Source organism: Triturus cristatus, chromosome 3_1 (genome assembly GCF_964204655.1).
Source record: "Triturus cristatus chromosome 3_1, aTriCri1.1, whole genome shotgun sequence".
NCBI lineage: Eukaryota > Metazoa > Chordata > Amphibia > Caudata > Salamandridae > Triturus > Triturus cristatus.
The window spans coordinates 493,946,868-493,964,637 of record NC_140583.1 but is presented as its reverse complement, the minus strand read 5'-3'; the positions used below and the strand labels follow the sequence as shown (position 1 = coordinate 493,964,637).

Sequence of the window (17,770 nt, the reverse complement as noted above, 5' to 3'; positions counted from 1 at the left end):
TCCCGTTAGGGGGCCCCTCAGCTTGGTTAAGGAGGGGTGGGAGAAGACTTCGCAGAAGCTTCCCTGTGACATTGTCAGCTACATGCTGGCGTTCCGCAGCCAGATGGCCAAGCTGTGGAAGGCGGCCTCAGAGAACCTAGAGGCTAGCCAGACCGTGATGAAGGAGTGGTATGACCGCAACGCTCGGACGGTCGAGTTGGACGTTGGACAGAAGGTGTGGGTCATGGAACCTGGGGAGCTTTGTGCCCTCCAGGACCGGTGGACTGGCCCGTATGACAACATTGTGGAGCGACGAGGCCAGACCACCTACGTAGTGGATTTGAAGACCGCCCCTGACAGCCCCTCAGGGTGTTCCACGTCAACCGCCTGAAACCGCACCATGAGCGATCAGAGCTTGCTCTCCTTATGGTGACGGATGGGAGCGAAGAGGAGGAGAGTGAAGCTCTTCCTGACCTTCTAGCGGTACAAGAGAAGGATGGTTCGGTGGAAGATGTAGTCCTCTCCCCATCCTTGACCCCAGAGCAACAGAGGGACTGTCGCCATGTCCTGGGACGGTTCGCCTCGTTGTTCTCCCTCACGCCTGGAATCACTCATCTGTGTACCCATGATGTGGACACAGGGGACAGCCCACCGGTGAAGAACAAGTCTTACCGGCTCTCTGACCGAGAGAAAGATAGCATCCAGCGTGAGGTGGCAAAGATGCTGGAGCTGGGGGTGATAGAACCTTCCAGCAGCCCGTGGGCTAGTCCAGTGGTGTTGGTGCCGAAAGCGGCCCCACCGGGTACGACACCGGAGCTTCGGTTCTGTGTGGACTACCGGGGGTTGAACTCTGTCACGAAGACAGATGCTCACCCCATCCCACGTGCAGACGAGCTGGTGGACTGGCTGGGAGCAGCCCGGTACCTCAGCACCATTGACCTGACATCCGGATACTGGCAGATTGCCATGGCCGAAGGAGCAAGGGAGAAGACAGCGTTCTCCACCCTCGAGGGCCACTACCAGTTCCGAGTGATGCCCTTTGGGCTCAAAAATGCTCCGGCCACATTCCAGCGGTTAGTGAATCAGGTACTATCTGGTCTGGAGTCCTTCTCAGCGGCCTACCTGGATGACATAGCTGTCTTCAGTAGCACCTGGGAGGACCATCTGCAACACCTCCAGGAGGTATTGCAGGCGCTGCAACGCGCTGGCCTAACCATTAAAGCCAGCAAGTGCCAGATTGGACAGGGATCTGTCGTGTACCTGGGACACCTGGTGGGCGGAGGTAAGGTGCAACCCCTCCAGGCCAAAATAGAGACCATCTTGGCTTGGGAGCCCCCCAAGACCCAAACAGACGTCCGAGCTTTCCTCGGCCTCACTGGGTATTACCGCCGGTTCGTCAAGGGATATGGTACCATCGTAACCCCTTTGACGGAATTGACCTCAAAGAAGCAACCTCGCAAAGTCATATGGACAGCTGCTTGCCAAGAAGCCTTTGACACACTGAAACAGACGATGTGTACCGCTCCAGTACTAGCAACATCCGATTTCAGCAAGGAATTCATTGTGCAGACAGACGCCTCAGACCACGGCATAGGTGCGGTGCTCTCGCAACTCAACACTGAGGGCCAAGATCAACCAGTGGCCTTCATATCCAGGAGACTCCTCCCTCGGGAACGGCGATGGAGCACCATTGAGAGAGAAGCCTTCGCGGTGGTCTGGGCTCTGAAGAAGTTGAGGCCGTATCTCTTTGGAACTCACTTCCTCATTCAGACCGACCACCGCCCCCTTCGCTGGCTCATGCCGATGAGAGGCGAAAACCCCAAGTTGTTGAGGTGGTCCATTTCCCTACAGGGGATGGATTTTCGGGTGGAACATCGTCCCAGAGTTGACCACGCCAATGCTGACGGTCTCTCCAGGTTTTTCCGCCTTAGCGATGATAACTCCCTAGAGGTTGGGTAGCTCTCCCCTCTTTCGGCTGGGGGGGACGCGTGTTAGACCTGTCAGCCCTAGGGTGGTCTCCCCATCTATTTTTGATCGTGCCTCATTTTTTCCACCCTCATTTTTATGTTGGACTAGGTCTCCGGGCGCCTTTTCATTGCCAATCAGTGTTAAGGTGCAGGTGCTCCCTTCTCCCAAGATGGCTGCCACAGACCCCTGCTACTGCAGAGTGGTCTTTATTAGTAGCACCCTAGCTGCCAGGAGCTGGCTGGAACCCCACAACAATGTTGCGACACCAGCCCGCCTTTTTTGTCCCATAGGTAGAATGGGGAAGCTCCTGGAATGTGCTGGAACCTTCTAGAAGGGAGGTGTGGTTTTACTTTTGCCGCCTTGGCTAGAGGTCACCTGACCTAGGGCTACTTAAGTGAGGGAGGGAACTTTTTCCAGTCAGTTGGCCAGTGGGGTAAAGCAGAGCTGGAGAATCCATGCAGGAGTTTAGGCAGTAGGGCCTAGCCAGGGACTTATGCCTCTGAGAGTGACAGGGCTTAGGTGCTGCCTCTTAAGTGAGTGAGGGATCCTGTGAAACCCACTGATCTTGCCCAGCAGTAGGAGGACCCAGGGAACCTCTGCCCAGCCTGACTAGGAAGGACCTAGTCGCCAACTCATCCCCTTCCCCCAAGGAGCAGAACCCCCAAGGGCGCCAGTATCACCTGCGCCGCAAGAACTGAATGCTGAGACTGCATGACAGAAACTGAATGTTTAAACGTCGTGCCAAGAACTGACTACTGAAACTTCCTGCCAAGACTGATTGCCTGACTGCTGGGGATCAACCAGGTATTAGCGCGTTGTTCCCTGCGCTCCTAAACCCGTCCTGGGATCCCCCGCGTCGATCTACCGTCGAGCACGTAACTGGCAAGGCTCCTGCTTAATTTGGACCCCCCCCTGGTGCGAGGGCCAGCAGCGCGATCACCGCCGCGGCCCGGAGGCCTCAGGGACGTGTCAGCACGAGGTCGGGCCCGCGGAGAAGCCTGGGGCCCCGTCGCTGCCGTCGCAGCGTGGTGAAGAGGAGCTGTTGGCCGTGACGTATCCCGCGCCGTTGCGCATCTGAAGTGAAGGGCCCGGAGCGGAGCCGGATGACGAGACAGAGGTAAAACCCCCAAGGGCTGGGAGGTAGCGTGGCCGTGGGAAGGCCCAGGACTCGCCCCCCCCCCGCTCCCCGAGAGACTTAGGAAGGCCCCAGTGCGCCCCCTGCCGAGTGGGAGCGGCACCGCGTGGAGAGACTTTGACTAACCCCCTCCGCGGGAGACTCCCCTTCCGTCTGGGACTCGACTCCCCACCCCCCTCCGTGGGATTGCCCTTACCTGGGGACTGCCGTCAAGCTGAACGTCGTGCTCTTCAATGCAATGCGCTCCATGTACGAGTAGCACTCTATCGGAAAGTTAAGTTCTTCAATGCAGTGCGCTCCATGTCGAGTAGCGCTCTAACGGAAAGTTAAGTTCTTCAATGCAGTGCGCTCCATGTGCGAGTAGCGCTCTATCGGAAAGTTAAGTTCTTCAATGCAGTGCGCCCCCTGTGCGAGTAGCGCTCTAATTTCAAGGTGTGTTCGTAAGTGCAACGCACTCCAGTTGCGAGTAGCGATCTCTTTCCCGGTTGAATTCCTAAGTGCAATGTGTCATATGTACGAGTAATGCTTTATCCTCAGGGTACGCTCAGAAGTGCCATGTGTCATATGTACGAGTAATGCTTTATCCTCAGGGTACGCTCAGAAGTGCAATGTGGCATATGTACGAGTAATGCTTTATCCTCAGGGTACGCTCAGAAGTGCAATGTGTCATATGTACGAGTAATGCTTTATCCTCAGGGTACGCTCAGAAGTGCAATGTGTCATATGTACGAGTAATGCTTCATCCTCAGGGTACGCTCAGAAGTGCAATGTGTCATATGTACGAGTATTGCTTTATCCTCAGGGTATGCCCCGAAGCCCAATGTGCCATATATACGTGTAGCGCTTTATCCTCAGGGTACGCTTGGAGGTCCTCAAGGTGCTAGGTGTACGGGTAGCGCGTTAGCTTTACGTTGCGCCCAGGAGTGCCTAAATCTTTGACTGAGCAGCGCTCCCACCTCGCGTTATGCTCGGGGGTGCCTAAGGTCATATCAGGAATGCTTTACCACTGGGGTTTGCTCAAGAGGGTGCACATGCACCGATGCTCGATGTCGCTGTAGGGATCGCTGGAGGAACCGCCATGAGAAGCGGTAGTACCAATGTAAATCTGTGCAAATTGAGAACAATTGCCATCTGAGAAACGGTGCGTGCTCTTTGACTAAATAAATCTGATTAATTTGCATTCACATTCACTGTGTGGCGTCCCTTATTGTGTGCGTTTACTGCTTCAGAGGATGTGTGTGTTGTATGGTCGCTTAGCACATAGGCCTTTGGGTGCCCAGCCGCTCGTGTCACGTTACCCCCTTAGGGCCTGGTGACCCCAGGTCTTACAATAGAGAAGGCCTGGAGGAAGTTTTTAGAATTAAAAATGGTACAAGGCTGCCATGGTTAAACCACGTTCATGATTGGTTTTGTAAACTAGGACTAAAGCACTTCTGGGATGACCCTCGGGGACTGTCGATGGGCTCAAAAAAACTGTTGAAACAGACTTTTGATCAAGATATTTTATCCCACAGCCCAAAAATAGGCATTTTATCTACAAGGTTTCTTTCAATAAAACTAAATGGGAAATTTGAGTCCTTTTTAGATGAGATACAACCACAGCTTGCTAAATCTCTTTATCTGAAATTCCGCTACGGTGTTCTACAGATAAATGCGAATACAGTAAAATGGGCACGTAGCGATGGGGATGTAAGCGACGGTTGTTGTGCTATTTGCCACACAGGTGCAAAAGAGAACGAACTGCATGTGTAATTCTTCTGCCCAGCTTATATATATTCCAGGAAGAAATGGATTAAACCTATTTGTCAGCTTTTGGGCATTAGATCCTGTTATGAAGCAGGAAGAATACTGCGATCAGATACGACACAAGCAGTCGTTTTTAGTGTGAGCAGATACCTCTTTGGGGTTGATTTAACAAGAAAGAGAATAGGACTGAAATTTTAGAAATTTGTAGGAACCTGTGAGTCTTACCTGAATTTTTACTTAACCGTACACCTTTGTGGTTCACTATGAAAGGGATTATGCCCTATTATGTACTATTTGAGGTGTATGCCATGGAACTTTGTATATTGTATATTTTTGGACAGAGCCATTGATTGATTAGATTATAACATTTACTTTCTATGGAGATATGAATTTAATTATTGTTAAAATGCTATCCTATTACTATATGTATCTATTGACGGAATTTTATTTATATTTATTGATTCTTTTAATATCTAAGAAAGGTCTAGTATTGGGACATTGAGTCTCAACAAACGCATATCTGTTGGGCGGGGTACCCTTTGAAAATGATATGATGTTTTTTATATGAATTGAATGTAATCTTTTATGGTTTTTTAAATCGAAATAAAGATCATTGGACTGAGTGAATGCATGAGTATCTCAGTGGGTGTATGAGTAGGTTTGTAAGTGGGTGTGAGAGTATGAGTGGGGCTGCAAATGGGTATATGAGTGTCTGAGTGGGTCTGTGAGTTTGTGTGTGTCTCTGATGGGGTGGGCGGTAAACTGCACTCCGCCAGCAGAGTTTTGATACTCCGCCCTCCGACTGGAACGTAGTGTTCAGTAAAAACTCCACCGGCAGAGTGAAGTTTACGGGCGCGCTCGCCCCTAGACTTCATCCCCCGACCAGTAGTGAAGCAGGAGGCCCCTATCAACAGTGGCTGAGAAAGGGGCAGAGCCTCCGACGAGATCTGAGCAATCCTGCTGTGGGGAACTTACTTGTGGCAACAATAGGAGTTCTTGGCCCCCACCGACCCTCAGCAGCCAAGGGCACTTCATCCCCCAACCAGAAGTGCGCCAGGAAGCCCCTATGCACAATGGTTGAGAAAGGGGGCGGGGCCTCTGACAAGGTCTCAGCAATCTCGCTGTTGGTGTTAGTTAGCCCAGGGAGCTGGTGGTCCCCGGCGCTCAGTAGGGGGTTACGTGCGGCCACCCTCATTACTCATTCTTTAGCACCAGAGAGGTGATGGTCCCTGCAGCTCAGAAGACTCAGATGGGGGGCCCTTGCACCCCCCTTTTTAAAAAATGCCTCAGGACCTGGCCTGCCTGGAGGCTGTATTCAAAAGAAGCATGTGAGCCAGCGCTTATTTATTTTATTATTATTTTCCTGCAGATTCGAGGCTCCATCCCACTTTCGCTGCAATTTTTTTTACGTGCTTTTTGGCTCTGTGGTACTCCATGACCAGAGCTAAGGGGTCGGTGTATTCCACCCTAACCCCTTTTCATGTTTTTTAACATTTTTGGGGGACTCGGCTGAAGCTGAGTACCAAGATGTCTGCTTAAACTTCTTCGCATATGTGTTGGTAGCCAATGAGACCTAAGCAAGAGATCCGGAGGGTTTGTGGAGCCTTCACATCCCTATATTTACAAATTTGAATTTCTATTAATATTTCCAAAACTATTGAACGGATTAACACCAATTCACAAAAAGGTCACTTTCTTGACCAACAGACACCTTTCTGCCAAATTTGGTGGAATTCCGTCCAGCTGTTTGGGCTGTAGTTGTGACTAAAATCTCTAAGAGAATCAACATTGGAAAAACACTTTTATGACCCCACCCCTTTTTCTCGTTTCCCCATTGACGGATCGCCCCGAAACTTTCTGTGCACAAAAGAATCACCGGGACACTTTTTTGGGGGAAAATTTCCTATGGAAACATGGTCATAACTGGAACAGGTTTTGAGTAGGCTGGATCCTGCCGGTGCTCAGCACTGGCAGTTTTTAAAGGCAGGTGCCGAGACGGGTCCCTACAAGTCTCCATTTTACCCTCGGGTGGAAAAAAAAACCTTAGCTCTTCAATAGTATAACCCCTCACTGCCTTTGATGTGACTTCAAAGAGACTCGTCTGGTTTTTTCCCGCACTGCAGTGACAGTAGGCACATCTATGTGCGTGTGCTCACCCCGCTCACTTCTCACTAGTGGAGAAGTTACGGCATGACGTCATGCCAGGAGAGAGTTCTAGGAGAAGGGAAATCCTTTAGAGAGAGTTAATTTCTTTCTGGATTTCCCTTCTCTTTTTGAAACTCAGGAGCAGCAACATTGTCGTAATGTCACCAGGGCTTTAAGTGGAAGCTTTTTCAATATTATATACAAGCCAAAGTTGCTGCTTATTTATCTTATGCAACTAACAACCATTGACAAAACAAATAGTCCAGACTTGTTGTAGGTATGATGTTACTTGTTGTGTCATATATCTGGATGCAATGACAGAAAAAGAACAAGCATTGGCCGCGCAGCCGTAAAAGTAACGCTGCGCTGCCGCGAAAGTCATTGCGATCACGGTGAAAGCGAAAGTGATCGCGATGACGTGCTCTGTGCTCAGCACGCAGGAAAAAGTGCAAGCATTGGCCGCGACTGGGAGTTGTGTGCTCAAAAATGAGATTTAAAAAAACACGTGTGATGCACGCGCGATGGGAAAAAGTGCTATGCATGGTGCACGTAATAGCAAGCTGGTGGCCGGCAAGGTAGCACTTTTAAAGCAGCTACTAAATGTCTCGCCAGGGCAGCGCATGCGCTGGCTCAGGCAAGACCTAAAAATACAAGTCGGTTGGCACACTATGCTAAACAGCCACGCCCCCAAATTACATCGGCCACGCCCCTTTGAGAGACCCCCCCCCCCCGTTTTTTCATCCCACTTAAAGCCCTGACAATATTTATCTTATTTGTTGTCAGATAAAGATGCACAGGTTGAACTCTGTGTCGTTCCTCCGTCTGCCCCCTCCTCTAGACCTCTTTCTCCTTCCCTACCTCCGCTTCTCCCCGTCATTACTGCTCCCACCCAGGTACCCTCTGTCTGCTTTAACCACACGCCCCCTCCCACCTATTCTCACTTATCTACCGCCTTCTATTAGCTTAGCCCTCCTCCTGTTAATTATCTCCCCGCCCCTCTAGTCACTTAACTGCCCCACCTCCAACTTTTGCCCCACCTCCTTCCATCCTCCACTCCCTTCTATCCCCCAAACTCCTCCCGCCTCGCCTCTCACCTCCTCTAGGCCTGCCGCCTACCTATCCAAGCACCTTCCATGTACCGCTTCTCCTCGCCTCTAGTTTCTTCAGTTCTCCTCCGACTTAGCCCCTCTACCCCAGTGAATGTCAAACCTTCTCTCGCGTGGCCCCTTTCCAACTGTGTACAACACAAAACAAAGTTTCATTGGAAGGACTCGCAGATGCGTTGATTTCCCTCGTCTGCCTGCGCACGGTAAATTAAGTCTTTTACCCGCTTCTGCCCGCCCCGCACCTCGGGCCCCGCCCTCCATCTTGTCCCCTTCCTCCCCTCTCCCCGCCCTTGAAACCCTGCCCACCTCCCCTCACTCCCCCATCCCTCCACCGTCCCGCCCCTCACTTCGCTGTCCTCCTCTCTTCCCCTCCCCTCATGACCGTCTCTCAATCCCCCTGCCCTCCTCCCGCCCATACTCTCCTCCTCCAGCCCCCCCCCCTCCCCCTGCCCTCCGCTGGCTCTCGGCTTCGGGCTGTCACTGAGACCGGGCACTGAGCGCCATGTCTCGTCCCCGGGATGAGCTTAGCGGCAGGCTCCCGTACCGCACCGAGCCCCGTCGGGGCCCCCGCCTCAGCCTCTTCCAGCTCAAGCTCACCGACTCAGCGCTGCGGAGCCTGCGGGACTTCCAGCGGGAGTCCGCGGGGGGAGAGGTGAGAGCGAGCGGGGGTCCTCCGCGGGGGTGAGGGAAGTTCCACAGGTTGCGGGTACCATGACCGAGAGGATCTAGCGAAGGGTTTGCGGTATGGGTCGGTGGGGGCGTGGTGGGAGAACGAGGAGGGAAGGTGGGGTCCCCGGAGGAAAGGGGGAGAGTTGTGTCTAGGAGCAGAGCTCGGGGGTGTGGTGCGAATCCACTAGAGAAGAGCCGTGTATGAGAGCCAGTGTTACAGGTCTCGGACTGTATTTTAATTTATTTTTGCAATTTTATATAGCGCGGACATGGCCCGAAGGCATCGGAGCGCTTTACAACAGTAGCATGAAACAAGGGTACTACAGCAAGTTATAGTTACAATAATTATGTTTAGACATTTGCAACTGTTGAAGGGGAGCCCGGTTAACTCCCTCCCGACGCCCCCGGGTGTGCGGGCGCTGTTAAAAAGGGGGCTGTGGCTACTGAGTGGATTTGGTGGGTAGTGGAGGGTTATGAGCGAGATCCGAGGATAGTGAACTGCTGACAGAAATGCACACACAGGTCAGAGGTCAGCACCTGCACAGGATCACGCGTTCCGGGTCAGAGGATTGATGGGGACCATGCTTCTAAATCAACACACAGGCATCAGTAGGGTGTTTTTGGTCTGAAAATGGCCTTGGACAAGTGTTCGTGCACCCGGACAAGAGAACCAGCAGCTGGGACAGGGTTCCCGGTTAACTCCCCGGGAGCTGGATTCATGGTCGGCTGCTGGACAGGAGAGAGGGACTTGGATCTTGCCCTGCACAGGAGTCAGGGTCTCTTTAGCAAGTGGACAGTATCTGGAGTCTTGGTCATCACCTGGTCACAAGTGGGAGTTCATGGTCCACACGGCCAGATGGTTCTTGATCACCACCCTCTCCCCCGAACATGATGAGTTGGCCTTCCTGGTCAATACCTGGCTGGAACTGTGAATTGTTGGTCATCGCCTTCAGAGGGATCTTGGTAACTGTATGTAGGCACCTGAGCTCTTGGTCAGAATCAGCGCAGGCTGCCCAGGTACATCATCTCCACCTGGATGGAAGAAACACTTCGTGGTCAGCACCAGGACACGAACGAGCCTGGGTCCTTGGCTGGTATCAAGACTCGAACCTGAGTTCTTGATGAGTTCCTGGGCAGAAGTTGGGGCTTTTTGATAAACACCTACTAAGGAATTGGGGTTCTTGAACGGTAACTGTACTAGTTGGACAAGTTAGAAGGTTGTGTCTACATTCTTTGTCCGGAGCTAGGCATGAGTCATTAACAGGGCAGGTAGCAGACTTTATGGGCACCATCATGGCCAGGTTTCATTGTTCCTGGTCAGGTAGGTGTTTGCGCTCTCGGTCATCGTGTGAGTGGGCCCTTGGATCCTAACCTGCTGATGCATACTTTTTCGACATGCAAAAGCTTCTACTGCAGTGCACTCCGGTGACCCCTGCTCAATGTCAGCAGGCAGGGGTCTCTCTTTAAAGGCAGATTTATTGTGTGTGCAAACCTAGCTCACTTTCAGAACCTCCCTCTTACCTTCACATTAACACATGTTCTTTCCATTTGTTTTTCCACACTATTTGTTTTAATAGGTTACCTTATCAATAGCTCCCTTGCGCAGCCGCTAGGTGTGTGTACAGTATACTCGCACAGAATAATTTGCGAACAGCTGTTCGCTTTGTGAGAGTTTGCCTTGGACCGTCTAGTTGGTAGCATTTGGTAAATCATTTAAAACAGTACCTTTTTATAGTTCTTATTTTATTGCCCGTATTATTTGAGGCCTGTGGAAACTGCAGGTGTTTTAATAGATTTCTACATTTACGGATCAGCGCACTGTAATTTTCTGCAGTTCACTCTGTAATATTCCTTACTCAGGCTCTCACTAGTGGCACCAGGTGTTCTAATGCAAGTATTCATTTTCTCCGTCATATGCATTAGCAGCTAGGACGCCTATTTACTCTGCGTTGCATCCTCTGAAAAACTGTTTACTCGCTCAACTAATTACATGGCAAGGCTCCAGCCAGATACTAAAGTCACAGCTTGTGTTACTCCGAATTTAGCAGACCTGCCAAGACTCTTTATTCTTGCTGGTCGTTCTATCCTTTATAATCCTCAATTATTATTGGTTGCTCTGCCATGAGGGCTCTGAAAGTGTGATAGGTGTCCATTACTGGACGAAGCACCTTGATTGGGTGGTGCATGAGTTAATCCTTCGTGGGACCACCCTCAACAAGTAGTCAGTTTTAATTGTGCTTTTTTTTTCGTTTTCAGGCTTGCAGGTCAGAAGTGTTGCAAATATTGTGTTTTTTGATTGATTGTGTTGGACAAGTAACAAACTATTGGGATCACTTCATATTTTCAAATGAGTTGACATTTAATCAGGTTTAAAAACTATGTTCTTTGACAGATCTGTCAAAAAATGTGCCCTACTTGAGTTGGTGGTTCTGATCCATAGGTGAAGGCCATTAGTAAGAATTAACCTCACGAGTTAGGAAATTGATTATTCCTCCTGGGTCCACTTTCTCATCCCATCTGTCCCTGGTTTAGGACCTATACAAGATGACCTGCTCCCGGCACTCTCCTAACCAACATGCGAGGCCAAATGCTTCCAAACATGTATTTTTTCAGGTCCTATATGGTTCACTTACAATCAGACAGTTGAAATGGAAGACAGAGTATGACATTTTAACTCCTTTCCTCCCAAATGCGTCTGTAATGCAGGTTGCAGGTCAATGGTAAATGGACTGCTCGCCTGGTTTCTCTGCAGTTCTACCCTGGAGGGGACTGTGACTGTAGGTGACCGCCTCTGTATCGAGGAAGTCACAGCTCTTACTCCCCTGCTGATGGAAGCAAGGTGGTCCCAGGGGCACGGACTAACAAGGTTATAGACCACTGTCAGAGCAGAGCGATGGGCACCATGGCACATGCTCCCATTTGGTAGCCATCACTCCCACCCTCTTAATTCTTAAAAGCTATTGGGGCAGTAAAAGTAAATGCAAACAAGAGATGCGGAGGCTGGACACATGACACAAAACAACTTGACACAACTGGGCTTCTGGGTCTTGTTCCGCTCATGTGTTAGACAAACCTTGAAATTCGTATTTTCTTTCCACATCTGAGCTTTCACAGTAGTGACGGCTGCTGCAACTTCCATCCAATGGATAGACTTATTTGTCTATGCTGATTCCAGGACAGTTGAGCAGGGAAAGGACTTGTAGGTTGCTCTTCATCCTGGTCAGCTGGTGTCTTGTTGTTACAGTCCAACACCCAGAATAAAGGAAAAACATTTCTTCTGTTACAAGAAAGTCTGTTTTCTACCAGTCCTGGGGATGGAATCTGTCATGCTGGAAAGAGAGGAGACCAAAAATCATAGCATGTGTCGGAGAATCCCAGATGAGGAAAGGCTGGAAGCAGTAGCTCTGCTGCAAACATGTTCCCTTTCAGTTTGATCCATGGGTGTGCTGAAGCTTTCACTGTTGATGTGTGTATGCCAAGCCAAATCCACCTCCATCTGAATACTGTGGGCCTGGTTTAGAGATTGGCAGGTCTCCCGTCCGCCTTATTACAAGTGCACTATGTCCCATGGCACTTCTAATAAGGCAGACAGGATGTCCAGCAGGCTTGTGACAAGGTAACTCTTCCGCCAAACTCTAAATGAGGTGCTGTGTGTTTTGCACAAGGAATAGAAATGACTTCTGCCTTCGACCAGTGCTCAGATCTCACTTCTTTGGCCACCAGCGTTGTAACATTATTCAAAGATGGAGTAGGTTTTTCCCCAGAGTCTGAGGGTATAGGAGAAAACACAATTTATTGCAATTCCAAAAATACAAAGATCAAAACGAGCTAAGTCACATGCTATGGAGGACTTTGACACTCTGCCTCCTAGAGGGAGAGATTCTGGTTCCTTCTAAACGGCATTGCCGGAAGCGAACCATCTTTAGTGGTCCTTAGATGATGCTTATCCTGGAAGTGTCTATTGTAAAAAGAGACAAGGCAGGCCTGCTAGATCTGCAATGGGGCCAGAGCAAGGTCAAATGTGTTTTTAGCTTGTCCTGTTTCATTGACAACTCACTGTCCGAGCTAAGTGGGTGTCTTCGCTGGCACTGTACTTTGTGTGGAAGGACATCTACGCTTTGGGAGGGAATCTGGTAAAAATGCTTTATCAGAGAACTTAAATGTCACGTGGTCTGAGGGCCCTCCTGCTAGCGATGGGATTCGGGGCCTTTCAGCCCGTGGCCAATCCTGGCCTAGAGAACACCCTGCATGGAAAGCAGGGTCCAGTGAGGATACACCTGAAAAGTACAGAGATACAAAAATGGGAGGAGTGTGTGTTATTCCCTCTAAAATGTTCACCCCAGCGTGAAAGGGGGTGGCTTGAAGTGAAATGGTCGGGTCTACCTTTGAGTTCGGGGAGCACCAAGGTGCGCACAGTGTGGTGAATCACCCCTGTGAGTGAGGACGAGGGTTGAGGTAGAGGGCTCATGTGGTCACAGCACATATCTCTGTGGTAATTACCGTAATAGCTCTCGCGCACCCTTTTAGCAGCACCCTCCCTTCGAGAACAGACTGCTGTGAAAATCACGGGAGGGTGGAAAGTACTGCTACTTTGGCGGTGGGCGTTATCACAAACCACGGCCCGTGAATGCTAGCGCACTGAAAATTCAAATGTTAAGAGATGAGGGCCCATTCATTACTCCTAGTGTATTAAACATTCAAATGTTTTAATGACGAACAATGGACTGAAAATAAGAATACTGGAACACCAGAAAATGCTGAATTCGTTTTGTTTCTCATTTAGAGCTGTTCGCATTTTTATCTTTTCAATTCATGCATCTGTAGCAGCTGTGAAGTGTTTTGTGGGTGTGTTCGTGTTGCACACCGGGATGAATTTTAACCTCTGCTGAAATGGTGACCCAAGGCCAGACTTTAGCAGTAAGCTTAATAGAATGGCCCCGATGTTTATAACATTTCTCTTATGAGCACGAACATGTAAATACTATAAAGTATAACGTGGTATCCACTTGCTCGTTGGAGCTTGTGATGCGTATTTTAAAACAGAAAACTATCATTGTATTTTTTGGGGGGACTTTAATACATCACGGCCCCACCTCCACGTTTGCATGGGGAAGGGATACTTCCGGTTTTATGTATGAGGTAAGGGCGGTCACTGTGCCGCGCTCGACCATCTTGGCTAAGGCTGGACTTCCTGCAGGAAGCTTCTGAGCTGGAATGATTGGTAGAGCTTCTCTCAGCCTGCCTTTCGTCAGATTAGTCCACCGGTGGTCGAGGGACCCCTCGGCACATCCTTCAAAATGTCCACTGAGAGCTTAATTTGTTTAAAAAATGTGTAGTGTCTTAAAGTTTTTCTTAGGAGCTCTCTGTTAGCACTGCTGACTCTATGGGTAGCTGAATACTTACACTGCTTGGTCGTAATTCCACCTCCTGCCTCTTTCTTGCCGGACCCTGCACTTTGTGTTTCTATTTCTCTCTTTCAAGATATTTTTCATCCATGCTGTCACCTTTTTTTCACCTATCTCTCTCTTTCTTTGTTCCTTTCTTTCTTGCCTCTCTCTCTCTCTCTCTCTCTCTCTCTCTCTCTCTCTCTCTCTCTCTCTCTCTCTCTCTCTCTCTCTCTCTCTCTCTCTCTCTCTCTCTCTCTCTCTCTCTCTCTCTCTCTCTCTCTCTCTCTCTCTCTCTCTCTCTCTCTCTCTCTCTCTCTCTCTCTCTCTCTCTCTCTCTCTCTCTCTCTCTCTCTCTCTCTCTCTCTCTCTCTCTCTCTCTCTCTCTTTATGGCTTTCTTTCTTTACGGCTTTTCTCTCTCTCCTTCTCCTGTTCTTTGTGAAAGTCTGACAATAAAATCTAAATCCTGCTTCCCATAAATGAGTGCGGTTGCCTACCACCTATAACCACAATTTCAAATTAACCACTGACTGGTCACGGTTCCAATCTCTTCGAGTCCAAAACACTTGCGACAAAGACCCTGAACGGTAAGCTTAGTGCTATGAACCTCATGTTAAAATATAACTACTGTGCTGTACCAGGATATGGATACAATTTGTATTTAAGCAAAAGAGCAAAATAAATATGTAAGACAAAAAAAAGTTGTTTGTGTTTGTCCCTGTGCTTGAAACATACATATATTTGTCCCCGTGCTTCATATTTGTGCCAGATATCTGAAAAGTCGGACTGCAAAAATTTGCCACAAATTATCCACCATCCTTTTGCCACTAGTCAGTAATTTGCAATGTGATTTATGTGCTTATAGAACTCCTTGCAAAATCTCCCGTCACACAGGATTGTTGAACAATCTGTCTAATGAATATTAATTTGGCATGTTGATATTTGTGGTCTGTGATTGGCTGCAAACAAAGATGTCTGGTGGTCCAACTGGGACAGCTTCCCTTTTACAACCACCTCTTGTGAGTAGTAGGGAGGGCTTTAAGTGAGATGATAAACTGAGGGGGTCTCTCAAATGGGCTTAGCCAATGTAATTAAGTGTGGCTTAAAAACGCATAAGCTAAAAATCTGTGCTTAGCATAGCGTGCTGCCTGCTTGTATTTTGCTGTTTCTGTCATTGCATCCAGATAGGATACAACAAGTAACTTCATACCTACAACAAGTCAGGACTATTGGCTTTGTCAGTGGTTGTTAGTTGCATAAGATAAATAAGCAGCAACTATGGTTTTATATAATATTGAAAAATTTCCACTTAAAGCCCGGGTGACACCAAGACAATGTTGCTGTTCCTGAGTTTCATAAAGAGAAGGGAAAACTATAGAGAAAATGACTCTTTTTAAAGGATTTCCCTTCCCCCTACAAGGCTCACCTGACATGACATAATGGCGTAGCTTCTCCACTAGGCAGAAGTGAGCTGTGTGAGCAGCGCACATCAATGTGCCTGCTGTCGCTGCAGTCTGGAAACAAACGGACCGCGGTCCAGGGCACAAAACAGAGCGCGATAAGAGACCCGTTTCGAGCCTCCCTTTAAACAAACTGCCGGTGTTCAGCACCGGTGAGACCTGGCCCGATTAAAGCCCTGATAGTTGGTAACTTTTAAATGGTTTACAACCACTGCTGTGGTTGCATGCAATTGATGAATACCATTCCGATTCCCAATTAGGAGGGGACATTATTTGGTATGAGTTTAGTATATAGCAGTAAACCATTTTGTGGTTGCAAACCCTGTGATTTTCAGAATCACAGGGCTTGCGACTGCAAAATGGTTTTGTTAATTTGCTCCCTAGTGTTATTAAATCTTTGCCTCATATAATTCTTTGTTACCTCCTATTTGCTGGCCCAAATTTCCACTGGTTCTGCAGTTGTCGGTGTCGCATAAACTTCAGAAGGACTGAATTAAAATGTCAGGATTCAAACCTGTGACCACAGAGTTGACACGGATCTCTGCAGTAAGCTCATTAAACAGTTTTTCTTATTTTTTTTTACAGTTAATGTATGCGTGTATGTAAGTAACAGTATTTGTGTAGCGCAAACATAGCTTGAAAGCAGTGGAGCAACTTTGTGACCAAAAAGATGCCAACAACTGTGTGGAGGCTGAGTGTGGATGAACTGGTCGGTGTTGTGGAGAGAGGAGGTGAGCAACAGGGTTACTGCAAATGTTGAGTTTGTGTGCGACGTTAAGAAACTGTGCACTGGCCTCCAGCCATGGAGGTGCTGCATACACCAATGAACGTCTTCCAGAGGGCTCTCAACTCTTTAAGAGACCAATGCTAACCGTTCTTCAAGATCCTGGATAGGGCAGGAAACTGGCCCTTGAGTAGGAATTGGTCAAATGTCCCTGGCATTGGTGAGTAACATGGCAGATTAGGCTCTTTTGCTGGAGTACTCTAAACAACTTTAAAGTAGTTTTGGAACGATTTTGACTTGTTCCTGTTTTGACATTTTGATGCAAAGGGTAATAAATGCCGGCTTCTGCTGGATTACAACCCTATTTTTAACGAGTCATATAGCACACGTAGGCTTGACGTCCAGGCCGGCCCCTGTGCCTCTGCCTTTTGCATTTAGCTCCCCTGTGGCCTCTTGCGCGCTGTTTCAGGCCCATGTGCACTGGACCGGGAAGGAAAATGATAACGTTTGTTAAAGGGGACAGGGCAAGAAAGAGACCGGGATGGAGAAAAGTGAGAGAGCAGCAAAAATGGAAAAGGACAGGAAACAAGATTCAATGGAATTGGTAATGTATTTATCTAGCGCTTATGACCCCTGACGAGGCTTTAAAGCTTTATTTTCGGTTCATAGCACGCTACTTCAGAACCCAAGACTAGTAGTTAGTAAAAAACTTTTTTTTTTAGGTGTTCTTTGGTTGTGTTGGGTTTATGTTATTGATTTCATACGTGTTTAGGTTAGAGTTTGGAGTAGGGATAGAATGATGGGGATGGGTTAAGGTAAACTGTAGGTAAGGAAGTGAGCAGAATCGAGGGATTGAAAAGGAGAGAAAAGGAAAAAACACTCTTTCAGAAGGAAAAGTACAGGAAACGTAGATGACTGGATTGAAAAGAAATAAAATAAAAAGTGCAAAAACAAAACAAATGGCTAGACAAGTAAAACCAACATAAAGAGGAAAGCGAAAATATTGAACAGAGAGAATTCAGTAAAACTATAAAAACAAATGCAAGGGAAACAAAAAAAATGGATGGAGAGTGCAGTCACAAAAGAGAGCACGCAAGAGTAAAAAAATTAATTTACTGAGGGATGTTGCAGGCAAATACTCAGATTCTGGATGCTGCGAGATAAAACCCATATGGGATTATTGCACCTACTACTTTGTGTATTCTGCAGTTTATCCGTTCCAATCCTTGTGAGATAGTCCATTGGGCTAGTATCTTTGAGAAGCCTGCAGGTCACGGGCTCTGATCTTCATTAGATCACTGTGCTTATGTGCTCCTTCTACAGGGATCAGTGGGAATATTCTAGATCACCTATTCTAATCTCTAGAGAGAAAGATCAGTGGGCTAAAAGACCTTCCTTGGAGAAGCTGTGTATTGTAGGGGTGGCACTTTCTAGTTGCACCGAGACCGATTAG

General features: G+C 48.4%; 1 protein-coding gene across 1 annotated transcript in view; it reads left to right on the top strand.

Moving 5' to 3' along the window:
* Window positions 1–8,477: 8,477 nt before the first annotated feature.
* The window catches only part of ELL3 (elongation factor for RNA polymerase II 3), a 250,716-nt gene continuing 241,423 nt past the window's right edge, over window positions 8,478–17,770 (top strand). The window contains exon 1 of the mRNA XM_085644350.1: window positions 8,478–8,731. Coding sequence (XP_085500476.1) covers window positions 8,582–8,731 — 150 coding nt within the window. The 5' untranslated portion in view covers window positions 8,478–8,581. The remainder of the gene's footprint in view (window positions 8,732–17,770) is intronic.